This window comes from Bombus pyrosoma, linkage group LG5 (genome assembly GCF_014825855.1).
Source record: "Bombus pyrosoma isolate SC7728 linkage group LG5, ASM1482585v1, whole genome shotgun sequence".
NCBI lineage: Eukaryota > Metazoa > Arthropoda > Insecta > Hymenoptera > Apidae > Bombus > Bombus pyrosoma.
This window is the reverse complement of record NC_057774.1, coordinates 5,467,349-5,490,329: the sequence shown is the minus strand read 5'-3', so window position 1 is coordinate 5,490,329 and position 22,981 is coordinate 5,467,349. Positions and strand designations below refer to the sequence as shown.

Sequence of the window (22,981 nt, the reverse complement as noted above, 5' to 3'; positions counted from 1 at the left end):
TTATATCAGAAAACATTTCCAAAAAGATATATTTTTATGGAAATAACAATATTTTTGTCAGTTCAAAATAACACACTGTTTATTGTAACAATGTCATATCCTTTTAACTATACAATATTTTATTAACATTTTTATTTAAAGAACTTTGCCTAAAGTTCTATTGGCATTCATGATTATAACTATGTAAATTGAATTAAATTTGAGGCACTACGGTGATTTTATATTAGTTCTATATTGCATGATTAAGTTGCCTATGGTAACTTTCTTGCATAATAATTACATTATACAAAACATGTTCACAAAAATTAGAACTAAAAAATCTTGTATTACACGAATTTGATTAGCTTCTAACTTGTAAAAGTACGTCTGTGTTTGATAAAATTGCACTTATATGTAATTATATCTATTATGTAATTTGCAAAACAGTCTCGTCAACTTGTATGAGATACATTTTGTTAAGTAACAAATACTTCTTAAAAAATATCATGCAATATAAATTCTTAAAACGATATCAGTTCAAGTTAGACTAGTTTTTTTTATAAAAATTTTACATAACATTAGTGACATTGTTGCAAATAAATCACACTCATATAAAATTTTTATGCCAAAATAAATTATTATAAAATAATCTTGGATTTGTCATTGGTGTCAATAAAAAGCACCAGGCTACTAATCCAATTACAAACAAAGAAAACAATCCAGCTCTTTTTAAAGGATCTTTAACTGCAACAACTTCAGAAAGATCAGGACATCCCATATGATTACAAAAAGAATGTGCCGTAAACGGCGCTGCTAAATGTCCTGTAAAAAGTTATAAATTGTCTTTAAATAAAAAGACATAAAATTAAATAAAAAATAGTTGGTCAAAATACTACACCTGTTTTAGCAAAAAGAAAGGCAGCATATGCACCAAACAGTGTCGTAAACGCAAATTGGAAACCTACATCAAAAATATATTATGACAAATTTAATAGTATACTTGGATTAAATTGAAATTAAATGAAAGTACTTACAAGATATAAAAAGGGCATGTTTCAGATTCATGCCTGCTTTCACCCTGTCTACTACATGATGAAAATGAGCAACACCAAAAAATAAAGGACATACAAATATGGCAGTAGTTGGTGTAAAACATTGCAAAAGCAATGGTAACATACATGCTCTAAATGTCCATTCTTCAGCTAAAGGAGCAACTACTAGATTTCTCCACCATATTATTGTTCGTACACTCCCAAGCCAATACATAGGCTCTAAAATCATTAAATATATATTTATAAAGTAATCTTTCATAATTATCAAGTTATTTGATTTAAATATTTAGGCCCTTATATAATCATTCCAAGATACTAACCAGTATATAGTCTCCAAAGTCCATTGAAACCTTGTACACATATTGGCCCTAGAAATAGTATCATTGTTAATAATAATGGTATCACAATTGCTTGAATTAAACCAGGCCATCGCAGACCCAATAACTCCCAAATTGTTGCCTAAAAGTTGTAAATTACAATATGGACTTTACTATATAATTAATTATTTCATTGTATGCAATTACCTTTTGAAATACTTTTTCATTTATTCCAAAATACAACAAAGCAGGAGATATAAGGGACATAATAAAAACGCTAAAAAATCTTTTTTTTATTACAGTAGGATGTTCCCTGCAATAAAAAAAGTTGCACTAGTGTTTTATTGATTTTGCGCTTTTTCTTAAAGTATTACTTTTTAATTAAAACTTTCGATTAACAGTAAATTCTCCGAAAAGAATTAGGATTTTAATGTCAAGCGAAACTATAATAAAATTTCCAATGTTTGAAAAATATATAGTTAAACATTTGAAATCAATATTATTGGCAGTAAATAGTTATCGATATAGTGATTTGACACAGTCGATTTGAAATGACGCGCCAATTATAGAAGAAATCGAAAGAAAAAGTTGGCCAATAGAGGCGCTGCAGATTCGATTCTTGTCCAGAAAAGCGACTGCGTGAATGGGAGAATCAAAGAGTAGACATATTCATGTTCTCGGCCGACGTGAATACAGTTACACTTTGTTCGTGGTTTCCTGTGGTTCACTGTTAAAGGACCGATAGAGAGAGAATACACAGTTCAACAAAATGGACATTTAAAGATTAACGTTTATCCGGTTGTTAATCGGCATACATACCTACTGTACGGAGAATTCCATACATAGAGACTCGCGACATACATCACCGATAAAACGAAACATGATAGAATTGCGGTTATGCAGGATAAATCGGTATTTCGGCCCATGGTCTCCATAACTCCATACTGATGTTGGTTGCTTGTGTCGCGATCCATTGCAGAAGAGGGAATCGGTAAGGGGTAGAAGGCAAGAGAGAAGGATCGCTTTGGTAGGAGGGAGGTCGGCGAGGAAAGAGGGGAGAACAGAAATTCATCCGATTGGCGGTCTGGCACCAGTCGGCAGTCCTACCGTCAATGAGAAGATGGCCGCTGGGCTCGGTGGAAGTGTCGCCATTGTTTAGTGTTTAGTTGTTTTACCGTTTCTCGCATAATTTTCCGGGAAGCACGATAAAAATGCCAAGTGCGTCGTTCACATCGTCGCGCAATTACGTGCGAAGATCCCGAAGAAAAGGTGCAAACAGAATTCCTCTGCCTTCAAGAACCACCTCGGGTAAGAGAACTCTGCATCCGGAGCTCGGTTCACTGCTCACCTGTCTCGACGAAAGACTTCTTTGCCTTCACCTACTTCGATATTCCCTGGTTAATCATTCAAACGATTCCGCATGCTACGAATTCAAACTTCAATCCTTCTCATCAATTCTATTCCCACTTTAGAGATTAGGACGAACGACAACTCCGTCAAACCCACTGCCCACACGTCTTCTCACACGATTTTCTCAGACTCGGGATGGCCGAAAAACGTAGAACCGATGCCTCATTGACGTTTACCCAAAATCAACATACGCTCGCCAATTTTATCACCACCCTTCTTTTTACTAACATCGATCATGATATCGCGTACTTCACGATCGTCAATTTTTACTCTGGAATGTCGGCTCAAAGTCTATTCCTCTCACCCCACTCCCCTTTTTTTTTATAATTCTCATTTATTAAACGTTCAGCTGTACGAAACTTACAACCGATGCTTCTGTGATTTCGATAATCTCTCTGTAATATCAAGGCATAAGGTCAGGCATCTTTCAATCTGATATTATACTAACCATAGATCTGTTAAATTAGTATAATGTTCTACTTTCCCAAACCACATTGTGTACTCTTAATACATAATTGCAGATGTTGCTATTATTTTCTGAATATAATAATAATAATACTTCTGTCCTAAAATATGGTTGATTAATTAGTTATATATAGTGCCAATAGACAGGGACTATATATAGTAAATAATAAATAAAATTAGTTACATGTATACATTGAACATAGAAAATGATATATGTTCCAAGATTTACAATAATGTCTTTCATAAATTATTCGTGTTTTTTATTTCTATTTATTACTTCCTCTCCTACATATCATTCCTTAAATTTATCCTTTGTAATCAAACTTGTCAATTAAATAGTAATTCATATATTAGTGTCACTCTATGTTTCTAATAATTAATTATGATTTTAATGTAAATTTGTCAATGTATATAGATGTCAAAACATGTTTAAATCAATTATGATTAAAAGATTCAAAATAAATATGCATCCATAAAGCAGAACAAATTAATATGACTGTGATTATTATCTGTGTAATATAAAATATACGATTATTCTTTCATTTATTTTAAATTAATTATAAATTTGATAAACACTTGGTATGTAATATATGTATTAAAATATTAAATATAGCAATATTAGTAGTTGTAACATTGTTGGTTTCCAGCCGAGCCATGCGACTTGCCATGTTCAGCATCAAATCAGATACCTCCTGGGGGTGGAGTTGGTGGTGGAGGGGGAGGAGGAGGAGGAGGTGGTGGAGGTGGTGGTGGAAGTGGTGGAAGAGGATCGTCACCCAGCGTGTCTGGTGTTGCAGCACCATCACCTTCCCCGTCACACTCTCACTCATCCCCATATGATCTAAGACGTAAAAGTCCACCTCATCCAGATCCTGCTCCTGGTACCAGTTCTGCCCTACCTCCTTCAGGTGGCAGTAGTATAGGAGCCACTCTTGGTTCTTCTTCTCTACCAGCAAGAAAACGACCTAGGCGGACTTGTTCATTATCCACAGATGGTATGTTTTCTAGTAATTAAATGTCATCTTAGATGTTACTTTAATGAAAGAATCTTTTAAAATCTTTCATTATTTTGCAGGTACAAATACAAATACTGCAGCGCATTATCTTCAGTATGAGTTACCAGATGAAGTGTTGCTTACTATATTTAATTATCTAATGGAACAAGATCTATGTAGAGTTTCCCAGGTTTGCAAACGTTTTCAAACAATTGCAAATGACACTGAACTATGGAAGTCCCTCTACCAGCAAGTCTATGAATATGATTTACCATTATTTAATCCTGCACCTTGTAAGTTTGAATTTGTTTCTCCGGATGAATCAGACTATCCAAACCCATGGAAAGAAAGCTTTAGACAACTATATAGAGGAGTACATGTTAGACCAGGATTTCAAGATTTGAAGTTTAAAGGTCGGAATTTGCCATACTTTAATACAGTTCAGGGAGCATTAGATTATGTAGATGAATATAGAAGCAATAGTGGCCCCTCATCAAATAATAGCACAACTACAAGTGGCCAAGGGAATTGTTGTGGAAACAATTCCCAGGTAACAGAAGAAGCACCCCAACATCTAGTTTTCTTACATGCTGGAATATATAGAGGCGAATTTCTTGTAATCGACAGCGACGTTGCATTAATCGGAGCAGCACCCGGAAATGTGGCAGAATCTGTTATATTAGAACGAGAAAGTGAATCTACAGTTATGTTTGTAGAAGGAGCAAAACGAGCTTATGCCGGCCACCTTACATTAAAATTTACCCCAGATGTTACTAGCACAGTGCCGCATCATAAACATTATTGTTTAGAAGTTGGTGAAAATTGCAGTCCCACGGTTGATCATTGTATTATTAGGAGTTCGAGTGTTGGTAAGTAATACGTCTAGATTGTAAAATAATTTGTTTATTGAATTCTAGATTTATTTATTTTTAAGTTTACTATTGATTCTCCGATTTTTTAGTTGGAGCGGCTGTTTGCGTGTCAGGGGTAGGAGCGAATCCTGTAGTGAAGAATTGTGACATATCGGATTGTGAAAATGTTGGACTCTATGTCACTGATTATGCACAAGGAACTTACGAGGACAATGAAATTTCCAGAAATGCATTAGCAGGAATCTGGGTGAAGAATTATGCAAATCCAATTATGCGAAGAAATCATATTCATCACGGAAGGGATGTCGGAATCTTTACGTTTGATAATGGTCTCGGGTATTTCGAGGCTAACGATATCCATAATAATCGAATAGCAGGTTTTGAAGTAAAAGCTGGTGCTAACCCAACGGTTGTGCATTGTGAAATACACCATGGTCAGACGGGTGGAATTTATGTTCATGAGAATGGTTTAGGGCAATTTATCGATAACAAAATTCACTCGAATAATTTCGCCGGTGTTTGGATTACCTCCAATTCGAATCCCACTATTCGTAGAAATGAAATTTATAATGGTCATCAAGGTGGAGTATATATATTTGGAGAAGGAAGAGGCTTGATCGAACACAATAATATTTATGGTAACGCATTAGCTGGTATACAAATCAGAACAAATTCGGATCCTATTGTTAGACATAATAAAATACATCATGGTCAACATGGTGGTATATACGTGCATGAAAAGGGACAAGGTTTAATCGAAGAGAATGAAGTATATGCAAATACATTAGCAGGTGTTTGGATAACTACAGGATCGACGCCGGTATTAAGAAGAAATCGTATTCATAGCGGAAAACAAGTTGGAGTTTATTTTTATGATAATGGACATGGAAAACTAGAAGACAATGATATTTTCAATCATTTGTATTCAGGAGTACAAATAAGGTAAGATATTGTATCACGAAACAAATATTATGTTTTCTTATTTCTCTATATTAATTGTCTTGTAATATTAGGACTGGAAGTAATCCAGTAATACGCGGGAATAAAATATGGGGTGGACAAAATGGTGGCGTTCTTGTGTATAATAGTGGATTAGGTTTACTCGAACAAAATGAAATTTTTGATAATGCAATGGCTGGAGTTTGGATTAAAACAGATAGTAATCCTACATTAAAAAGAAACAAAATATTCGATGGGCGAGATGGTGGAATTTGTATATTTAATGGTGGCAAAGGTAAATTTTATATTTATTTTTAATTTTAGTAAATTTCTCTAATTAAAATAATCATGTATTTCATTTTGCGACGCAGGTGTCCTTGAAGAAAATGATATATTTCGTAACGCTCAAGCAGGAGTGCTTATTTCCACACAATCCCATCCTGTCTTAAGGAGAAACCGAATTTTCGATGGATTGGCAGCCGGTGTCGAAATAACGAACAATGCAACTGCTACGTTGGAATTTAATCAAATTTTCAATAACAGATTCGGCGGTCTATGTTTAGCAAGTGGAGTACAACCAACAACTAGAGGTTAACATATTTCTTTTTACATGTATAGTATTAAATCATATGAAAAGAACAGATGGTCATTGATTTTTATTTTTTCAGGCAATAAAATATTTAATAATCAAGATGCAGTTGAAAAAGCGGTCGGAAACGGCCAATGTTTATACAAAATTTCGTCATATACCTCTTTCCCTATGCATGATTTCTATCGTTGCCAAACATGCAATACAACAGATCGTAATGCAATTTGTGTAAACTGCATAAAAACCTGTCACGCTGGACATGACGTAGAATTCATTAGACATGACCGGTAAGTATCATTGTTAATATTAATATCCACTAAAAGAAATTTATAATGTTAAATATGTTGCAGTACCATAAAGTTTTTGCATGTAACAGATTGGTAATTGACTTATGTTTTCAGATTCTTCTGTGACTGTGGTGCTGGAACATTGAGTAATCAATGTCAACTTCAGGGTGAACCTACACAAGATACAGACACGTTATACGATAGTGCGGCACCAATGGAGTCACATACACTTATGGTCAACTAGGAACTAACATAAACTAAATAAAACAATCAACATTGAGTCTGTAAGTCTTATGCATTGCAAACAAGGAGTAGTTTGTTGCTGAGTTCTTTATTATGACACTTGTTCCTTTGCATCCCTCATTGTGATTGTTATTTTGTAAAGCTACCGTTATTGTTAACGTATTCCAATTAATGATAATTTCATTATCATCATTATTATTATTATTGTCATCGTCATTGTCGTTATTCGCTTCATTTTCACCATCATCGCGGTGATTAAAATTGCCACATCCATTTTCATTATTTTGTAATATTATATTCGTGAGTATATAAGTGAAAGTTCGTTGAACCATACTGTTATCATTATCATCATCGTCATTATTATGGAGAGATAGTATATTTTTTATGAAAAATTAGTACTCTATGTTCCGATATATATCTTAATATAAAGAGATATACGTTAATTGATATTTGTGTTTGGTCAGATACAGAGGAACAACTTTATCTGATGCAACACAAGTTTTATTTGGAGGAAGGAAAATTGTTAGGAAACTTCTTTTTTGCTTTTTTCATTGCTCTTTGTTGAAAGCAATTTCACAAGATAAAAATAATATTTCTTGTGATTACTTAATAAAGAACTCCGCAACGAAAAAGGAAAAAGACGTCAATGATCAAGAAAAATAAGTGACAATGGATTTCTTATGTAAGCAAATCTATTAATTAGATAACATCAAATTTATTTAAACGTGTAACAAAAAAAAGTACTGTGGTTAAATGTTAATCAACCGAAGACATGCTATAAACTTTTGATGTGACTCTTTCCATTAAGTTTCTTTAATTCTTAACTTCGTATATAAAGCAAAGAAAGTGCAGTGGATTTGTGTAAAAAGATGGAAATAAGAAAAAACGTATGTGTATACGCCGTTAGGAAAAAGACACGTGACAATCGTGACGATATTTAAAGAAAACTGTTTAAACAATGAAAAAGTTCGTGCAATGCGACAGCATTGATAAAAAGGAATAATTCTCTAAGCTTACGATAAAACACAGTGTCGCGGATGTAAATTGTGTATAATCGTATCGTTAATAAACGCGAATAGACAGTAGCATTAAATAAATGACTTGCTACTTGAACAAAAACACTTTGACCTCATATAAGTTGTGAGGAAGACCCACTACAAGATTTCTCACTCACGATCGAATGAAACTTAACACGCTAGTGCATTAAAACAGAGAAAAACATGAAGAAGTGCATATGGTGTATTCATAACGATGGAATTGTTGGTCATGCTGAATGAAGTCAGCTAGCTTGAAGATAAAAATTGGAAGAGCAATTAGAAGCAGTTACAATAATTAAATGATAAGACAAGTGCGTCTTTGATAAATCTGTGGTACAAATTTTGAGGCATGGCAGGAGAGCGCAAGCAAAACGAAGATCAATGATGACATACTGAAACGGATGTCTAAAAAATGTGATATGTAAAATTCACAACTGGAATAATCAAAATGAAACTGAAAGACCTGTACAATTCTAAGAATCTTTTTTGCAATGTAAGTGTACCTCATAATACACATATACAGTTCTTCAATTCTACTATCCATATTGTGAATAGTGATGGCTCTAAGTTGCCCGATGGGAAAAGTGCATAATAAGACGATACTATATTTAAAAAGTAAATTTAAAAGAATTTACATAATGTGCATTGATGTATACCAGTGAAAAAAAAGAAAAGGAAAAGTTTATGGAGAAAAGTAAAAAAAAAAAGCGATATACTGTCCAAGGAACAGTTTAAAAAAAAAAGTAATCTCGAATTTTTAAAGTAATCCGATTTTTTTAATATTATGTTAGCGGTAAAATCTAATCATATTACTATAATTGTATTTCAAGGGCTATTGGCTCTTGTACGAAGGAAATGAACAAAAAGCGCCTATTAGCGATAATTTTAGACGCAACCACATCCATTTATTCAAATGATACTATATTAAAATAAGTAGGCAAAATATCCAAAACCAATGCGGTAAAATTTTGTTTCCGCAACAAAATTTTACAAGTCAGCAGTCCTATGTAGTACTTTTGTATATCATTTGGTAGAAAATGGATAATGGTACATGAGAATTGCCTTTGAACTTACTGACCTAAGGTCTGTAGTATTATACACCTCAGTGTCATACTATACATAGTATAACTATATATAATGTCTAACATGATATGTTCACTGAAAATATTAAGGGCGTATGTCAAAGGCATTTTTCATATGTGCACATTAGGACGCAAACTTTTTACGGTTTTTTTTCTTTTTTTCTTTTTGAGTGATAGTCTTTATGCTCAGTTGTTTTGTTTAAAAGAAACATTTATCTGGAAGATATGAATTCTTTTTGTAATGATATTTGAAACTTGGAGAGGAACTACAGAAAAAAGAAAATTTCCTTACAAAACAAAGACAAAGAATAGAAAAGAAAAAAAGTAAAAAATCTATAACACTTGAACATCATCAAACGGAAACCGAAATTTTCTTGTACGCTCTCTATGCTGTAATATATTTATCAAAATTTATTTGTCGATCGTTTTTTTAGTACTATCTCGAGTATTATTTACGAAATGTTAAATATGTGTTTATATATTTACAAGAAATGAATATTGGATTATAAAAGCAGAACTGGCGACCTCTTTATGTATGTGCCCTTTTTGTGAGTTTCATAACACCGACTCTCATGGACATTATTATTATTGTTCGATTATTCAAGGAGGAACGAGCGTTTTTCTGTGATTTTTCTATCCTCTCACAGTTTCAAAGTATGTTGAATTATAATATTCTTATTCTAAACATTGATTTGCGCAGCAGCCGTTTGGAACGCGTTTTTAAACGTGCAACGAACGATTTTACTTTCCTAAATGCTAACCTCGTGGAACGATTCTGTGGCTTCCATACCGGCTATTTTTGAAATGTCATAGGCACGTCCAGAGTTACACGAGAGATTAAATCTATAAAGAAAAATTTAAAGAAAAGAGAGAAAAAACGAATATTACACAATGTCTTTGCACAAACGTGAAACTTCCAAAACAAAGGGGGAAAATACAAAAAGAGCGAAAAAGAATCGTCGAACGATTCACTGCTCGGCTGCAGCACGATTCAAATGTTTCTTCTGTTTCTTGTTGTTGGATGTTTAGAATGTAAGATTTGAGATCAGCAATAGAAATCTCTGTTATGTTTGAATTTTTTGTAACTTTCGTAATATAAAAACAGGCGATCTTCACTGGATATGAAAAGAAAGAGAGAAAAATTCCAAAGAAGAATTTATTTATTCTGTTGTCTGAGAAAATCATTGAAGTACTGTAAAACTTTGGTATTAAAAAAGGAGTAAAAGAGAGGAAAGGAAAAAGGAGTAATGAAATTTAACGTCGAATATGTACACATATGCATTCGATAAAGCATTTAGAGCTTGAAAAAAAATTGGCACTTATACAAAATTCTTCCTGTGAATATTCATGAAAAGAGAATCTGCAATAGTGCTACATTGTATTACTTTTTAATTTCATTTATTATTGTATATTATGCGATATGTTTGTTTGTCGAATTATCCAATTGTGAATGTAAAGTGTTTTTAACTTGTTTTTTTTTCTTTATTATTAAGTCGTCTTACGTTAATGCGCATTTTATTTATCAATTCTTGTTTTCCTTGTTTTTTTATTTTGCCTTTTTTGTTCATTTTGCATTATTTCGTAATATCTCTATTTCTTTTCTCGTCGTTTCATTCCATGTGTACACTATCCACCGAAACGTTTTACTCTGATCTTTCGAACAGCAAAAAACTTGCCATTAATTACGTTAGTTGCCATAGTTCTCTCGGTTTCGTTTTTGCGGCAGGGAGAAAAGCTATATGTAGAGATATATAGATATAAATAAATAAAACTGTGCAAAGCAGAAGGGAAGAAAGAATAAAAAGAAAAGAGAACCAGAGTGAAACATGAACCCGCAAAAGCTAATGCCACAACGTATTCTGTAAATATTAATTTGCCCATTATATAAATAAATATATATATATATATACATATATATATATATATATATATATATATATATATATATATATATAAACACCATTGATTATACTATTATAAAAAAATATATTATTACCAATTGTAATTTTTATTTTATTTTTTTTCGTATCCTTATTATGATCGATACTGATAATTATTGTTGGCTTTTTTTGTTTTGTTGCACTTGCAGCAATATCATGTAAAAGCGCAAATGAAACCTTTCGAGGAGAATGCAAATTTTCAATAGCCTCAAACTTACGAAATCGAACAGATCCAATGATATCCCAACCGGAAAAAAACATGTTTTCGTATTTTATTTTTATTTTTCCTTAGAATTTCCAATGAATCATATAAGAATTACATTGTCACGTACAATATAAATTATATCCATTAACTTTTTGTGCAATTTCGTTCACGGACTATGAAAAGAGGGAAGGAAATTGTTAAACTGTGTATTGTTCGTAGGTATACGATTGCGTAATGCTATGCTTGTTCACGGATGGAAATGGTTATGATTAAGACTATACATTAGAATTGTAAGTACATAAGTGACAGAGACAGACAATTTTGCGAGACTAAAATAATCCCGAACTTTTTTGAAAATAGTTCTCACTTTTACGTAATACAAAGGAAGATTTACAGATGCCATGGCCTTAAAGAAACGTACACCTAAAAAAGCTCTTATAGTATACATACAGCGGTATCTAACAGATATATACCCTTAACAAATATTACGTATAATCGATACCGATATCTTACAACGGAAAGTTGTGCCGGGGTGAATTTTTCATGCAGCTCAAATATCATTCAGAGAAGTTTCGGTGAAAACACGCAGTTTTATTAACAGATGTGTATCGTTTATTGCATTAAACCTCCATCGGATCCAATGTATCTCTTCTTTTTTCGTTTCCCTATGTCAGTTATATCTTATTTCGATCAAACGCTGCGATCCTCTGTAAAAAAAAAAAAAAGAATATATAATGGAATAAGAATATTTTTGAAATTTGATCTCTGTAAAAAGAACACAGTAAGAAATACAATAGAAGTGCACGATAATTTAAACGATATTGTTAATATCATTATCTCTGTTATTCGGTACACTGAAATCGATGAAGGTTTAAGAAGCGGCAAACAGGAGATTAAGTTGCGATTTCGCGGGTGAAACGCATAAGCGCAGCCTTATATTGTATTTTCATATAGTACAACACGCCGATACGTGGAAATGATAATTGATAAGTTAATCGTTTTTGTATTCTCGGGTCTACTTGTTATCGATCGCGGTCGAAATGGATCGCCGCGTTCTCGATGCATAGAGCGTTCAGTGCTTCCGAACCGAACGAACTGTATATTCCTTGATTCGATGATCACGTTCGCTGTATATCGATACATGGTAGGGCTGGTATTATAATAATAGTGTCTTATAGACGAGAGCGTTTTACGACTTGCACGATTCGTATTGAAACGATGATGAGGCTAAATTTAGGCAACAGAAAGTAATGCGCGAGAAAGAAGAGAAATGACAAACGCTCAGAGTTGCACCGCGTGCAAGTTAGCGAAGAAAGACAAGATATCAGGATGGGGAGAAGAAAGGATTTTATAAGCGAAGATGAAGAGAACATCTATTTTTCACGAGACGTCGATCGTGAAAATGTACAATAAGTTCAATTTGTAAATATGTCACGCGTAATTATCTTACTTAAGTATATACAATATCGTTCGAAAAAAGCGGCGAATAACAATTATTATTATTATTATCATTATTATTATTATCATTATTATTATTATTATCGATATTATTATTATTATATCGATATACAAGCCGTAAGACGAGGAACTTTGCTCCTTGAAGATACTTTTCTAAGTAGACAAGAGAGAAAGAGACGCGCGTTCAAACGATTCGTTGTTTCTTAGCTAAGTAAGCTCGATTTCCACGCTTTAACGTTGCATAAGAGAAATACCGCGAAGAAAAAGTAAACGCGGCAACAATACTGGTAGAAGGGATAAGATGTTAAATGAGTATTCAATGAGACTTTTTTGTATGAACAAATAAACCGAACTAATTTTTTTCACATAATTCGCGTTTACTAGTTGTAAGATCGTCAAATCTAATACGTTGCCGCGACACACAAAATGATCAAAGGATATAGTAAAAGGAGGAAAGAAGAGGTAATTTAAGTCGATGTATCTAGAAACGACTCTATGCTGAAGATATTAATCGAAATTAAATTAAAGCGACACGATTCCGCACGTAGTGCCAATGCATTGGAGCGGAGGAAGCAATACGACGTTATGCGTATTGTAAAAGTATTAAATGTGTGTGGATTTGTCTTGACTATTTTCCGTTTCACACGATAAAAGATTAAAGAAAGAAAGTAAGGACCGGTGCTAAACGATGTATTTGTACGTTCAAGGTACTCATACATGCACAGGAATGCGGAAATTCATAAGAGAAACGTCTGCACAGGAATTGAAAGAATGAATTTTGTTTTTGGATACATAAAGAAGGTATACAATGATATTATTTAATTATTAATTTGAACGAAAAGAACACAGAAAAGCAAGCAATGGCCTATAGACATAGAAGAGAATCGTTCTTTCTTTTTCTTCTAGGCGAAACCGACGGACTGTATAGCATGTAGACGTAATAAATTTAGTGATCGAAATGTCGACTCGAATTCTAGAAGTGAGGAGAGAGGAAGACAGCGTACGCACGATCATTTCCTTTTCAAATATAAAAACTCGCACCCGCACTCGATCTTTTCCTGCGTTCTATAATGTTCGCGCGGCGACAACAACTGTATTATTCAACTGTATAATAGATCCCTTAGCTCGTAAGCAGATATAAAAGATATTAATTCGATAATTGAATTTGATCGACTCTCTTGTCCAAGGCGATGCAGCCAAGGTATTTTTACCAAATCAAAAACGTCTGTGCGTTGCGACGCTAAATCATCCTCGAACAGGATCTACTCTTGATCTATTCTTTCTTCCAATCGTTGTTTTCAATTTCTCATTGAAAGAAACGGAAGAAATGCAAACTTAAACAATAGTTTGAAATAATAAGTGTTAAAGATAAGATTTATAAAGATTAAAAATACTTTGTAGTAAAAAGTGTCTGATTAAAAAAAGAAAATCGCAAAGTAAATTGACTGTATCGCCTTGCGCACGCCTGTATCATAATGAAACGCACGAATTATCATGTGTCATATAAATATATATATATATAAATATAAAAATTATATATATATAAATACAAATATATATAAATAACTAACAATAATGATAATAATTAAGTACCTTACACGTATAAGCAGTATCCAAGAAATCCGAACTAGTTGCACCAAGTGCCATAGTCCATAGGTCACAGTACGTTTAATATAGCGAGAGAGAGACTACTCGTAGTCGTTGCTAGGGGCAAGAGGAAAGAAAAAGCGTAATAAAAAAGGGAAAAATCGAAAAAAACACACGCATATAGAGTGAATATAAAAGAAAGAGGGAAAGGGAAAGGCAGATCGAACACGTGGCGTTTGACGACTGGCTAAGTCCTGTTCTTATTGCTTATTGTTAAGGTGAACGAGCGTGAAGTGGCAGCTAGCAATCAGCTAAAAACACGCGAGAGAGGAAAAAAGGAGAGTTATGTAGTCCGTGTGACCCAAGATTTCCGATGGGCCGGTTTCGCCCATCTTCTGGAGAACGTTTTAGACATAAAGCAGACACCAATATGACAATATACTAATGAAATTAATTTCCGGTCCTGTTGCTCGGTTACTATTGTCCATTGCCTCCACCTCCTACCCCTTCGAAGGAAACTTGGAAAAACGAAAAAAAAATGAAAGAAAAAAGGAAACACCGAACATCCATTTACTGTACAATTTCGCCGTTTATTTTTCGACACGTTAGTACATGCGATTAGACGTGGATCCCGGCTCGCAAAATCCGTGCATTCCCCGACGAAAGAGTTGAAGGATGCAAGAGAGAGAGAGAGAGAGAGAGAGAGAGAGAGAAAGGGCGAACGAGTGCGAGAGAGGGAGCGAAAGGGAAAGAATAGACGCAATTGTAAAACACGTTACGACCGTGAATGAATCGTGAGACGAAATGCGTGTGACCGTTCTTTTTTTTTTCTTTTTGCGAGAACATTATCAATTATCTTAAAGGAAGAAAAAGAAAATGACAAAAAAATACTGTAGTAACGTCGCAATTGTATGTTGTAAACATTACTATTTCAAATATAATGTCATTATTAACAGGAGAGAGTTTCTCACTTCCCACCACCCGTGGAGTTCCTCGAACACGGGGCGAAATCTTTTATATTTCAGAACATAGTATATTTCGGGTAAAGAGTACGAAGATAGGTGAATATCCAAAGAAGGTAAAATACTTTATTTCTAAATTTATCGATCTATTTCATCGTCTGACTAAACAGAGCTATATCTACTTAAATCTATCCAATACATCGAAATGTTTCTAAACGAAAATTGTCAAAATGTCTATAAACTCTCATGTATCTCATCGAGAAGTACCAAAAATATATCGATCATTCGACATATCGTTAACAACCATATTGTTTGGATTCACACACAAAAACGTTAAATCAATAATAAAAAAAACCCTTGGTTTTCTGAAGATCGTCGTGAGGATCAAAGGGTCTTTCCGATCACGTGATGGTCCAACTGTTATTCGAACTCGATGAACATCCCTGAACGTAGCTTTCGTATCGTTTTCTACATAGAAAGAAGGGGTTGCGACTCGTCGTGAAGGTTCGTTGCTATTCGCAGGCTATCGCGTGTGTGCGTTGCGCGGAACAGGCTACACACAGGGGTTATATATCGTGCGGGAATCGAGAGCGTCGAAACACGAAGCGAGATCAGACTGACTTTACGAAAATCGATCGGCGCTCATCGTCGTCGGGTTAGCGACGCCTGCAAAGCGTGTCCATTGCAACGACGCGGTTACGAGGAAGCACCGCTGGCCGGCTCTCTCTTTCTCTCTCTCTCTCTCTCTCTCTCTCTCGTCTTGCTCCCTATCTTACTGTCTCTTTCCTTATCAGAGAACAACCCTCCAAATGTCGAGAAAGCTTTCACGTTATCCGAAACGGACAAACGTTTCTTCCAGTCAGTTCGCGAAACAGTGCAAGAGAATGGTGCTCGCGTAAAAGTTCGCGAAAGGTGATTCGTCGAATATCCTCCCTGTGCGTTCATTTTTTTCCTTGACGAAAATCGGGAAACTGATGATCGAAGCTCCAGCAAGGTGCTATATACGGGGGAAGAATGTAGAACGAGTACGAATTCCTTCTCGAAGTGCGGTCAAAGGCTTCCATCGTGAAATCTTGACGAGTGTGCAAGATATATTATACCCACTGTTCACCCTTGAAAGCGGTGATTTCTGTGGGAGCATACGAGGGTGTAAGAGAAGCATAAAAGTGTCCTCCTAATCGTTATCGCCATTGTCGAAGCTCATCGGTGGTTTAATAACAGCCGGCGCTTCTACGCTCGTGAATCGACAATAATTTTAAACACGTTTGTACTACGACCTACTAAACTGCCACCCATCGAGACTCGTCGGGGTTTTGAATTGCAGTCTTCTCACGCTCTCCAACCTCCTGAGAATCGATGTAAGCAAATGAATCGAGCTAACTCAAAACGAAGGCTGTATCTTATATTCAGATTGATTTGATTCGACAACAAAAGAAGAATGCGATCAAGACGACGAGACTAACGCGAAAGTATCTCCATATCGCTGGTCAATACGGAATTCATTGGAATTACGAACAATCCGTTCTCGATGTACGCTTTAAGCAGAGAACGGGCAGAGGAAAATCGGCCGAAAAGTTCCTACGGCGGCAGAATTAATCGGTGAGCGTGTCCTGCGCCCTGTCCCTTTGTCACTACTCCAGAAAGAGAGAGATAGCGTGAAAAAGGAGGAGGGAGAGAAGAAGAGAGTCGAGACATCGTACGTTCGTCGAGGGCATCGCACACGAAACGGAGGAGGTGGGAGGAGGCCGTCTACCTCTCGACGTGGAATGATAATAAAGGAGATCCACAGGACAGGCCGGTACGGGGCGACATTATGCAAAAAGCGGATCTGAATGTACCGAACTCACCCCTTAAACCGTTCCCTCTTGGGATGGCGATAGGGGCGCTCGCTGATATCGCGATCAAGCTCATCATCAGCGGCTACATACTTGCTGTAGTCGTGTACGTGAACGCCACCGGGAACTGGGATAAGGACGATGATTTAGGTACGTTGTTAATGTTATAATTGAAGTTATGCTGTGCAGTGGAATAGTGGAATGGGTAATACTCATGAAGAAGAATAGAAAATTCTATGACAGAATTTATAAGTTTGAAGAAACAGATGAATGATCCTATGGTATTATTTCTTTTTTATTATTTTTAGAGTAGAAAAAAGAGTTTCGCAAAGAAAACATTTTATGTAAGTTGTTGATGTATGCAAGATTGGTCGGTAGTATATGTCTGGCCAACTAACTATAGGTCGCATCTACTTAAGTCGATCTCCAGCAATATGAAATAGCTTAGAACGTAGGGACGCTAGGTATTTGTCCCAAATACTTAAGATTGCCGTGCCTTCAGTAGATTTCGTGTACATTGATTAGCCACATGTCTGACATATTTACTTGTACTATTTGCTACATAATAATAATGTACATAGATATTCTGGAATCGTTAATTCATAAGTGATCGCAACCGTTTACATTAAATTTCAGTAAATTTACAATTATTCAACAAACAATTAACGAGGTACCATCGAAAAATTCAATCTATATATTTGCTATGTATTCTCGAGAAACCAAATAAGAATATAATTCTATATTTATCTTCTTTTCAGTCGCAACTTTTGAAGTTAGTGCCGTTCTTGGACGCACCGCTAGATTGCCTTGTGACATTGAACCGTCCACACGTGAAGATCGCGTATACATGGTGCTTTGGTTTCGCGATGACGCCGTAAAACCGATTTACAGGTATTATTTCTGTTAAAAGACGATTTAGTTAGAAAATTCATTTGAAATAATGAACTTCGTTTAATTCGAAAGGTATATTGAAACGGTTGACTTTTTCAGTTTCGACGTGCGAGGAAGAGCATTTAACAAAGCTCTGAATTGGTCGGACAGCACCGTGGTTGGCCCGAGAGCTTACTTCGTTACCGTGACGAAACCAGCTACTCTTTCTCTGGAAGCGGTTCAACTGGACGATGAAGGGATTTACCGGTGTAGAGTAGATTTCAAAAATTCGCCCACGAAGAATTTTCAAGTGAACCTCACCGTAATAGGTAAGAATTCGTGTGTATAACATAGAAAAGGCGTTTAACGTTCGTGAGGATATCTTCAAAGTTCTTGGAATTATTTCGAAATTATTTTCAGTTCCACCTTATCAGCTTTTAATTTACGACAGCTCTGGTGTGGTTGTGGGTAATACCGCAGGTCCACTTCAAGTAGGCGTCGAGTTTGGTCTATCTTGCGAAGTAAGAGGAGGTAATTCTTATTTTGTTGATTATTTAGTACTAAAAATATGGTATTAAATTTGTTGAAGATCAACTCTAATTCGTTTTCTAAACATAGGCAAACCGACACCGGTGGTTAGTTGGTTGGTCAACGAGAAAGAAGTGGACAGTAAGTTGGAGGAAATTGGAAAGAACTTAGTCGTCAGTAAATTAACAGTACCTCAATTGAGAAGGGAACATCGTAACACAACTTACAAATGTCGAGCCTGGAGCACAAATCTCATACCTCCATTAGAAAAGACTATTCTCCTAGATGTTTATCGTAGGTATTCAAAATTTGTATCATAAAAAGTATTAATTTTACATAGTATATTGACATTTTATCGTTTCAGTAAAACCACTGTCGGTGAAAATTTTATTAAAACCGACGATGCTAGAAACGGAGAAAGACTACTCCATCACGTGTGAGACAACAGGGTCGCATCCTCGAGCACGAATTACCTGGATGGAAGGAAACGCCATTTATCACAATGGCAAAGTATATGTCGATGATTTTGCTACAAATTTGTAATTAATGTCATGATATTTTTATTTATGAAAGTTTTAATCATTCAGGTGATCGATGGTGGTAATACTTCCGTGGTCTTAAGTACGCTCATGTTTTCACCGATTCCTGACGATCACGGGAAAATCCTCAAGTGTCGAGGAGAGAACCCATCACTGCCAGACGCGTATCTAGAAGATTTCTTTCAATTAAACGTAGTTTGTGAGTACTCCGAAATTTGTGGTAATTATGTTCAGATAAGAATTTCATATTTATTTCACAGTTCCACCTAAAGTACAATTACACTTGGGTAGTACCCTAAATGCAGAAAAAATAAAGGAGGGTGACGATGTATATTTCGAGTGCAAAGTTCGGGCTAACCCAGAACACCATAAAATTACGTGGAGACACAACGTAAGTATCTTACTCGTTATATTATCTACTTACTTGTTGTAATACCAGTTATTAATAAGCATTTATTGTAAGCATTTATTGTAAGAATAATTAATAATATTATTAAATAATCATAGGATGCGGTGTTAACGCAAAATTATTCAGCTGGAATAATCATGAGTACTCAGAGTCTCGTGCTGCAAAAGATAGGTCGAGACAACGCCGGGAATTACACGTGTCTTGCTAGTAATGACCGAGGTGAAACTACCAGTCCAGTAGTAACTTTACGAGTACAATGTAAGTTTTAAAAAAACTATATGTTCAAACTATAAATATTATAAAAGATAATTGATAAATGATTTCACTATAATTGTTCTCCTTTTCAATCTTTTCGATTCTAATGTTTAGTCGCACCAGTGTGCAAAGCGAAAGAGGTATCCATCATCGGAGCATCGTTAGAAGAATCGGTAAAAGTTCGATGCGAGGTGGACGCTGATCCCAACGAGGTAGAATTCGTCTGGGAGTTCAACAATAGCGGCGAGAATTTCGAAGTTGCACCAGCGAAATTCGATGGTAATAACGGAACAATGAGCGAACTTGTTTACACGCCAGTGTCTGAAAGAGATTACGGAGCTCTAACGTGTTGGGGTAGAAACATAATAGGAAAGCAGGAAGCGCCTTGTATCTATCAAATCATTCCAGCAGGTAACTTCTATGTATAAATAACTCATAACAGATGTCTGTATCGTACAGACAAGAAACCAATTTGATTTACATTCCCAGTGAAACCAAATCCTCTGAACAATTGTACGATAAAAGCATCCTTGAATCAAAGTTCCGAGATTCTGGAAGTGGAATGTGTGCCGGGATACGATGGTGGATTAAGGCAAGAGTTTCGATTAGAGGCGTACGAAGTTCTTACTGGTAATTTAAGAGTGAATGCATCCAGTGTGTCCGCAGACGTACCAGTATTTAGAATTGCTGTAGCGGATCTTCTACCGGCTACACATTTTTATCTCGTTACTTATGCCGTAAACGCGAAAGGAAGAAGCGAAGTGAGTCTGTTGGAGGATATAATGCTAAGGGACTCCGATAAGCACACGGGTAAGAAATTGTACTTGAAAAAATTATCAGATAATTTCAGCGTTTCCTAGCAATTCAAAAGGATAAAGAAATATCATATATCGAATGTATCAAATGTTATTGGTAATTCGTTGTTTTAGATAGCGGAGTAAGCATGGTTCCACTTATTCTACTTCTTATCGGTTGCTTAATGGCTTTTGGCATTACTGCACTTTTAGTAATGTTGATGATGTACCGACGCAGAGGTACCACTTCTCCGGTTCATATTGAGCCTTACATGAAACAACCGATAATTACTCCTCCGGATTCGAGGAATAATTCGATGCTTGATGTTACACACGGGGATCATACTTATTTTGTCGAATACACGTTGAAACAGGTCACTGACTACGCACTCAACAATCAACCAGATATCATACAGTCGCCACAAGGTAAAAGTTTATCCGCTTTTATTTCTGTTATAATGTACGCATAATATGCATAATGTATGGATAGGATAATGTTGTGAGTTTGATTTTAGACCAGGAAAAGATAAAACGCGAACCACAATTATTTTTACCTGTACGACCAGATACGCTGTTTGCACCGTACGATATTCATAAGCAAGGACTTCAAAGTAACAGATGCAGCGTGAGTAGTACTATATAATAGTATTAGTAATAATTAATAATTTTAATGTAATTTGTAAATCATTTTCCCTTCTTTTTTTCATTTCTTTTTTCTTTTTCTTTTTATAGTTGAATCCATTCTCTACAAAGTCTTGGGAACCTATTAGTTTTAAAGCTGATCGTAATTTAATGAAAGAGATCATTATCGCCAACTCTATACCCGGTCCAGAAAGTTGTGTGTAAAAAGTATCTGAGAGAACGAATGAGCGAAACATATCAAGAGGACCGATATTTCGAAGCCTAAAAAACAATCGTACCGTATAATTGTTATGTTGGGTACCGAGGATGAACGTCAAACGAACTGCAACTAGTCTCCTCGTCGAGTTGGTGTACATTGCACGAAGGAATGGCATAGTACGAACATGACGACGTGTTACACTGCTTACAAGTCAAATGTCTCATCATTGAAAAATCTATGGAACTGAAAAAAAAATCTAGAAATCGTCAAGACTAGTTGCATACTAACTAAACGCTACACATGGTGTATTATTCCAAGTTTAATATATTTTGTGTCAAGTCTTAGATGGTTTGCTTATTTTATTGAGAAATTTACCCACAATCGCAACAATATCCATTATCTTCTCCAACGATTTATCTTAATCTCTCGTGTTTGTCGTGCATATTTAAAATAATGCATTTTTAACGTGAGTGTACTGAAGGGATGTGATGCAAGATTTCCCATTATTGCAAAGATAAGCGCGGAAATAAATGCCGTAAATCACTGTCATCAGTATGATGATTCCAGCAATTAAAACTGTCATACAAATTTTTTTTCGAATTTTTCCCAAGGTACGCAAACACAATGCTTGATCATCTGACATTGTACTCCTTCCCGGTACATCAGTTGCTTCTTTATTTTTATCTTCTGTTATATCCATTTCGCGCTTTACTATATATGACATATTTGGCGATTCTTGCATGTATCTTGTTTGCCATCCATTTGATATTGAAGATGCGTTGTACTGGGGAAAAAAAAATCATACTATTCCTCTAAGATACACGAGCGTAAATCCCAAATTAAATATTTTCATTGATATTTAATGTTACTTGAGTATCATAAAATTTACGCATTTGTCGACGAACTAACTGAATTATTTTGCACTTTTCGTGTTTCAAATTTTTTATAAATTCATCTTTGTCAGAATCACAGGTACCCTGTCCGAAAAATTTTTCATCTACGTATTTCTCAGGACACGTATTTCCGTCACATATCATTTTTTACCTTACGTGCCATTCTTCTTCGTAATAGAAAATTACAAATGAAACTCTAAAAAATAGTTGAAACACTAGTATATTTTATTAATATCATTTTGAGGTTCTAAAATATTTTCATAACCATTTCCTTAACTGAAAATTTAACGTAATGCATCATATTAAATCGATTATACAAATTAATATGAAAGTTTGTAACAAAATACTTCTCAATTTCATTCAATAGTTACAACAACACAGTAATTTTATAGATCAGATCATTTGCTACATCAAGATATTTTTGGTTAATGCGAGCAAATAAACATCAAGGATTTTTTCGTCATCCATCATCCGAGAAAGAAACAATTAAATGTCCAGATTCTACCTTTTGTCGCAAATTTAATAAAAAAGGGAAGATTAAGAAGAAAGAGACTCCACGGATGAAAATAAATGTAGAAGAAGAAGTGGATAATCCAGA

General features: G+C 35.1%; 4 protein-coding genes across 11 annotated transcripts; 2 read left to right on the top strand and 2 right to left on the bottom strand.

Moving 5' to 3' along the window:
• Nucleotides 1-98: 98 nt before the first annotated feature.
• On the bottom strand, nt 99-2,336 carry LOC122567779 (CAAX prenyl protease 2). Its single transcript, XM_043726760.1, has 6 exons — nt 2,168-2,336; nt 1,556-1,661; nt 1,352-1,490; nt 1,014-1,250; nt 878-940; nt 99-801 (listed from the first exon to the last, which is right to left on the bottom strand). Exons 1-6 carry the CDS (start codon nt 2,320-2,322, stop codon nt 587-589), a joined length of 915 nt encoding a protein of 304 aa, XP_043582695.1. The 5' UTR covers nt 2,323-2,336; the 3' UTR covers nt 99-586.
• Nucleotides 2,337-2,523: 187 nt separating this feature from the next.
• Nucleotides 2,524-15,412, top strand: LOC122567774 (F-box only protein 11). Of its 8 annotated transcripts, XR_006316892.1 has the most exons (10): nt 2,524-2,656; nt 3,871-4,218; nt 4,299-5,087; nt 5,180-6,032; nt 6,104-6,324; nt 6,401-6,619; nt 6,698-6,905; nt 7,020-7,189; nt 11,632-11,702; nt 11,773-15,412. XR_006316892.1 is itself a non-coding variant. In XM_043726754.1 (9 exons), exons 1-8 carry the CDS (start codon nt 2,560-2,562, stop codon nt 7,147-7,149), a joined length of 2,865 nt encoding a protein of 954 aa, XP_043582689.1. In that variant the 5' UTR covers nt 2,524-2,559; the 3' UTR covers nt 7,150-7,189; nt 11,632-15,412. The 8 variants fall into 8 exon arrangements, 5 of the variants coding, with proteins under 5 accessions (XP_043582689.1, XP_043582686.1, XP_043582685.1 ...); XR_006316890.1 differs by having other exon boundaries at nt 7,020-11,702; XR_006316891.1 differs by having other exon boundaries at nt 7,020-13,671; nt 13,777-15,412.
• Nucleotides 15,413-15,550: 138 nt separating this feature from the next.
• On the top strand, nt 15,551-21,834 carry LOC122567775 (hemicentin-2-like). The gene is made up of 14 exons (XM_043726755.1): nt 15,551-17,404; nt 18,013-18,145; nt 18,245-18,453; nt 18,545-18,655; nt 18,743-18,946; nt 19,017-19,162; nt 19,240-19,390; nt 19,452-19,582; nt 19,699-19,858; nt 19,970-20,266; nt 20,345-20,665; nt 20,785-21,075; nt 21,165-21,274; nt 21,382-21,834. The coding sequence occupies exons 1-14, from the start codon at nt 17,233-17,235 to the stop codon at nt 21,493-21,495; spliced, it is 2,550 nt and encodes an 849-aa protein (XP_043582690.1). The 5' UTR covers nt 15,551-17,232; the 3' UTR covers nt 21,496-21,834.
• An 84-nt stretch (nt 21,835-21,918) lies between these two features.
• LOC122567785 lies at nt 21,919-22,784 on the bottom strand. Its single transcript, XM_043726770.1, has 2 exons — nt 22,360-22,784; nt 21,919-22,274 (listed from the first exon to the last, which is right to left on the bottom strand). The coding sequence occupies exons 1-2, from the start codon at nt 22,525-22,527 to the stop codon at nt 21,936-21,938; spliced, it is 507 nt and encodes a 168-aa protein (XP_043582705.1). The 5' UTR covers nt 22,528-22,784; the 3' UTR covers nt 21,919-21,935.
• Nucleotides 22,785-22,981: the final 197 nt, after the last annotated feature.

Coding starts and splice junctions, on each gene's coding strand:
- LOC122567779 (XM_043726760.1), bottom strand. CDS start 2,322: ATGGATCGCGACACAAGCAACCAACATCAGTATGGAGTTATGGAGACC. Junction 1,662..2,167: donor TGGAATTCTCCGTACAGTAG/GTATGTATGCCG, acceptor TTTTTATTGCAG/GGAACATCCTACTGTAATAA. Junction 1,251..1,351: donor ACTTTGGAGACTATATACTG/GTTAGTATCTTG, acceptor TAATGATTTTAG/AGCCTATGTATTGGCTTGGG.
- LOC122567775 (XM_043726755.1), top strand. CDS start 17,233: ATGCAAAAAGCGGATCTGAATGTACCGAACTCACCCCTTAAACCGTTC. Junction 18,454..18,544: donor AGTGAACCTCACCGTAATAG/GTAAGAATTCGT, acceptor AATTATTTTCAG/TTCCACCTTATCAGCTTTTA. Junction 19,583..19,698: donor AAATTACGTGGAGACACAAC/GTAAGTATCTTA, acceptor AAATAATCATAG/GATGCGGTGTTAACGCAAAA.
- LOC122567774 (XM_043726754.1), top strand. CDS start 2,560: ATGCCAAGTGCGTCGTTCACATCGTCGCGCAATTACGTGCGAAGATCC. Junction 4,219..4,298: donor TTGTTCATTATCCACAGATG/GTATGTTTTCTA, acceptor ATTATTTTGCAG/GTACAAATACAAATACTGCA. Junction 5,088..5,179: donor TATTAGGAGTTCGAGTGTTG/GTAAGTAATACG, acceptor CCGATTTTTTAG/TTGGAGCGGCTGTTTGCGTG.
- LOC122567785 (XM_043726770.1), bottom strand. CDS start 22,527: ATGATATGTGACGGAAATACGTGTCCTGAGAAATACGTAGATGAAAAA. Junction 22,275..22,359: donor GTAAATTTTATGATACTCAA/GTAACATTAAAT, acceptor TTTTTTCCCCAG/TACAACGCATCTTCAATATC.